The sequence below is a fragment of the Papaver somniferum genome, chromosome 6 (assembly GCF_003573695.1).
Source record: "Papaver somniferum cultivar HN1 chromosome 6, ASM357369v1, whole genome shotgun sequence".
In the NCBI taxonomy this organism is placed as follows: Eukaryota; Viridiplantae; Streptophyta; class Magnoliopsida; order Ranunculales; family Papaveraceae; genus Papaver; species Papaver somniferum.
Genome location: NC_039363.1, coordinates 16578350 through 16583397, shown reverse-complemented (window position 1 = coordinate 16583397; position 5048 = coordinate 16578350). Strand labels below are relative to the sequence as shown.

The window sequence follows — 5048 nt, the reverse complement described above, 5'->3', positions numbered from 1 at the left end:
CGAACCTGACTTATTTATAGAACCTGGAGAAATATTAGCTTTTCCCGGATGAAATGAAACATTTGATTCATGTAAGAGGAGAAAGATTTCCCATTCCTTAGCCCTCAGGTTCGGCTAATAATTCAACTTTCGAAAGAACTTCACAACTTCAATGATTTATATATAAATACTAGAACTATCATTTAGAAATGAGTTATCAGCCGAACTGTTCATAAGCACTTTCAGAACGAAAAACAATGAACAGTTCGGTTGATAATTGGTCCCGATAGTTAGACGAACTTCATCATGAGACCATAGAAAGCTCTAGTTTTTTATGAATTAATCTTATTCTATCAATAAAAAACAGTAAAAATAAGAGAAGATTTGTAGAAAAATATTTATATCCTCATTTCAGGATTTGGTTCTTCATTTGATTGAATTTCTGCTTCCAATCCTTCAACTTCTTCTTGTTCTTCAATTGGCGGATTAAAAGAAAAAAAAAATTTTAAGGAGAAAGGTTAATTGTATTAGAAAGAAAGGATCCAATACAGAGAAAAAATAAAATAAAAGAAAAAAAGGAGAAGAAAAAAGAAAAAGCACCGAAAAAAGCACAAAAAGTGCTGCAAAGGAAGCAAAGCTCAAAAGAGCCAAAGACAAGGTCAATTACAGAACAAAGCAACAGCCAACCAAGTTGAACATCACCCACTAGCTAGCAAGCAACTAATTATTTCTTCTTTGCCGATTTTCTTTGGCCTCTGCCTAGCTTGTCAATGTTTGGTTCATCCTTCCATCCTAGCTTTCCAAGCTCCCTATCCTTCCAAGATCTCTGATAGTTATCATTTAGCGAGCAAAAGATGCTAGTCTATTTTCCACTAGTGTCTCTTAACAATCCAGAAATTTTATCAATAACTGTAAAGGGCTTTACCTGAGCATCATTCTTATCATGCTCCCTGCTTTTTTCCATCCCACTGTCTTCATCACATAAGTTAGCAAAAGGAAGTTCAGAGTCAAGAATACTATAAGGATTCAAAACATATGTATCCTCCAATGTCTTATCTCCTTCTTTTTTCTAGTTTTCTTCTTTTTGGGTTTCTCCAATTTTCATCAATTGTAGTAGATACCCTCCTCTCCAAGTCCTCTGTTTGCACTCTTTCCCAAGTGACCTCATCAGATTGAGTAGATACCAACTCATCAGTTTGCTTTCTTCCACCCGTGGTCACCTTTGTAGACTGAGTTTCAACCACCAAAGTGGTTTGCTTGACTCTGTCTTCATCTTTATCCCTTGTGTTAGAAGCCAATTCTGCAATGCTTTGATTTTCCTTAGTCTTAGGAATGAAGATGTATTTGGCATCAGAATGCCCAAAAGTCTTGCAATTAGAACAGGCATTAGGTCTCCATGGGTACTCTGCCTTCACTACCAATTTTAAATCATCCACTAGAATAGGTAATTCTTCCGGGAACTCACAATCAACTGCAACTTCAACCAAAACCCTGGCGTATGACATCCTTGTCTTCAACGTTGTTGGAGTGTCTGTCATGATTGGAGTGCCAACAATACTTGCAATCCTAGATAACCCTAATTCATTCCAACGATAAAGAGGAACCTGCCTGAGATTCATCCATACTGGAACTGAGATAATATCATCAATATTTTGTTCAAGAGCAATGGACCAGGGACAAATCAGAAAGAGTTTTTTAGCTATGAAAACTGAACCCAATTCTAAGAATTTAACCCTGTCTTCTTCTTGAGCAAATTTGAACAAAAAAGCATGTTCACCATGAATAGTCATGGAGAAATCTCCTTTCAATTTCCACAGAGCAATTAAATTTTCTTTCACAAAGGGAAATTGAAGTTTGTTCCCAAAAAAAAATCCTACTACATAAGCTTCACAATCAAATTAAAAGAATTTTGATTTAGAATGACTAGCTACTGCAGGCTTCTTTGTGCGAGTCATTTTTGTAGTTATGTTTGATCAACGACCAAATTTTCACGAATCGAAGATCAGATTTTCACGATCAAATTTTTTATCAATGGTTCTGCGAGTGAGGAAAGGCTAGAGAAGAAGAGAAGATGTTTTTAATTTTTGGTCTTCAAATTGAGAAAAAGGGAAATTTAATAATGTAAACTGTCTAAGGGTATATAAGTCATTGCACAACTATTAGACACCCCTTATAAAAACACCTTAGTTGGAAAAATAAATCTGTATGGCCTAAATTTTTTTCGTATGCCCTAAATCAAAATTCTATTTTTTCCTCTAAAAAGAACTTTGGATAACAAAATGGGTGTGTTTTAGGGATTTGGTATGGGTGGGCAACGAATGGGGGAAATGGGGGAATTGGTACCATCCACGTCCATTCCAGTCCATTACATGGAGGGTTACTGGGTGTCCTAAGTAAAATACTTGGTAGTTGGTTGCCTTAATAGTGTTTACCCGTGAAACGACCATTTACAACACTAATCAGATAATTTCTTCTTTCTTCGTCCGGTATTCAAATAACACGTCAAAGTAGTCCATATCTCATAAATTTCGATATCTATCCATTGATGCAAGCTTCATATCCAGATTATTATTTGATTAATTAGTATTCGCATTCTTTTAATCATGCCATTACCATCTAATTCGTCACTTGACCGGTCAAATAGGATTGATGAGTTTACATGTCTTTACAAAGGTGGGTATTTTGGATGGTATGACACTCTTTTCCGAACCACCCATCCTTTTATCTATATGAATTCATTAAATTATATTAATGGACACTACAAGAAAATATAGCTATTGCTACATTATATATAGCCACATCTTTAATATAGGTGTTGCAAAAACAAATTCTAGTCACGGTACTTTTCAGCTGCAGCTAAAAGCTATAATTTAGTTCTGCAAAATGAAATTTTTGCCACACAATTATTGCAATAATATGAAAAGAGTGTGGCAAAAAAAGTATAATCTCTTGCTGCAGCAATAAGATTGGTGCTACAAAAAAGATTTCTCGCTACATAGGTTATCGCGACACAAATAGGGGTTTATGCCACAACTATAGGGTGCTGCAATGTATAAAGTTTCTTGTAGTGGCAAATGAGCTCTACGTACTATTACTATAAACAAAACGAAGTGGGCAGCAGTTGCAAACTAGCAACTGTTCAATCCATTGGTATAACATCAGTTTGATTAACCAAGCATATCATTCCAACTTGACAAAAAATTTACAGTTTCTTGTTAACTTAGTTCGATTCGCTTCCAAGGAGAATTCGATCAGCGAATAAAATATATGATTGATTTTGGTTATCATGCACTCTATTTAGCTAAAATATATCATGCACTCTATTTAGCTAAAATATATGAGGTATTTTGTTTATCATGCATCGTATTTAACGCCTTTGATATATATGCTGTATGCATTTCATTAGTTTAGCTAGTTAGAAAACGTAGAGCTCTTCAGCACCACATAATAACTTCCTATGTGAAAACATAAATACCTCTTGGAGACGAATAAACCATCCATTATAACTTCCCGTTGAGCCTTAAGTTATCGACATTTTTATCGTTTCTTTCTTCTTCTTCTTTAATGGAAAACAACGAAATTGTTTATGAATATAAACCATTTTTAAGAGTATACAAAGATGGTCGAAAAGAGAGGATACTGGTCAAAAAATGTATTCCACCTTCTATGGAAGATCCAAAGACAGGTGTTTCATCAAAAGATGTTATTATTACACCTGAAGTTGGCGTTTCTTCAAGAATCTATCTCCCGAAGTTCACCAAACAACAAAAACAGATCAATAAAAGGTTTCCACTTCTCCTTTACTTCCATGGAGGAGCTTTTTGTGTGCATAGTCCTTCCTCGCCACTCTACCATAACTATATTAGTTCTTTAGTTGCCGAGGCCAATGTGGTTGTCCTATCTGTAGGTTTTAGACTAGTACCTGAACACCATCTTCCTGTTGCCTATGACGATTCATGGGAAGCCATAGTATGGGTACTTTCTCACTCTACAGGACACGGTTCTGAGAGCTGGTTGAACAACTATGTCGACTTCAACCGAGTTTTCATGGGTGGCGATAGTGCGGGTGCTAACATCTCGCACAACATGGCTATGCGGCTGGCTGGAACTCATCACCAAATGCAAGTGTCACTAATCGGTTTTCAGTTTTATGGAGTTGTTTTAATTCATCCTTACTTTTGGGATGAGAAACCCATTGGTTCTGAGGAGAAAGATATGTATAAGAAGATAAAAATGGACAAACTCTGGCCTAATATTTGTCCATCATCGACTGGTTATGATGACCTACTTATCAACCCCTACAAAGACCCCAACCTTTCAAGCTTAGGATGCAAAAAGGTACTAGTTTGTGTTGCAGAGAAAGACTTGTTCAGGGACAGAGGATGGTTGTACTTTGAAACGTTAAGAAATAGTGAATGGAATGGTGTGGTTGAGATTGTGGAGTCACAAGGGGAAGATCATGTGTTTCATCTGCTGAAACCTGATTCTGAAAAGGCGATGAAGATGAAGGAATCAGTGATTTCTTTCCTCAATCATCAACAGCAGATTCCTAGTCGGATCTAAATTTATGTGAAAGTTTTCTACAGTTTTCTATAATATATTAATACACTATCTCTGTTTGCCTATTTTTAGACAAAATGAAAAATTGAAAGACCCTCTTTCTATGAGGCTGAGGGAGTAATTACTTGGAGTTCGAGGAGTAAAATGGGCGTACACAACTTGTTCGTTTAATGACTAGAATATGTAAGCGCATGGAAACTAACCCTTTAAGTTCTTGTTATTTGGATGTCAGTTTTCTTCAGTAGTTGTCCAATGAGATCAAACACCTCTTTTACCTTTATCGACAGTGAAATGGCTGGTTCCCTCCATTTTTTAACCGAGAATGGAGTTACCATTTGGAAGTGCCCAACTAAATCTTTGGGGTTATCAACTATTTGGTTAAGAAAAAAAATTCCTGTAGGAATAGAATATCGCACGTATATATTATGAGAATGATGGATAATTATGTTTGTGCGAATACAACGCACACTTTCAGATGTGATGACGAATCAAATGATGTCAGCCTATTC

The 5048-nt window shown here is 36.0% G+C and overlaps 1 protein-coding gene across 1 annotated transcript; it reads left to right on the top strand.

Annotated features, from left to right (window-relative positions):
• The first annotated feature begins 3543 nt into the window (after positions 1 to 3543).
• Positions 3544 to 4542, top strand: LOC113290562 (probable carboxylesterase 2). The gene has a single exon (XM_026540152.1). The coding sequence runs from the start codon at positions 3544 to 3546 to the stop codon at positions 4540 to 4542; it is 999 nt and encodes a 332-aa protein (XP_026395937.1).
• Positions 4543 to 5048: the final 506 nt, after the last annotated feature.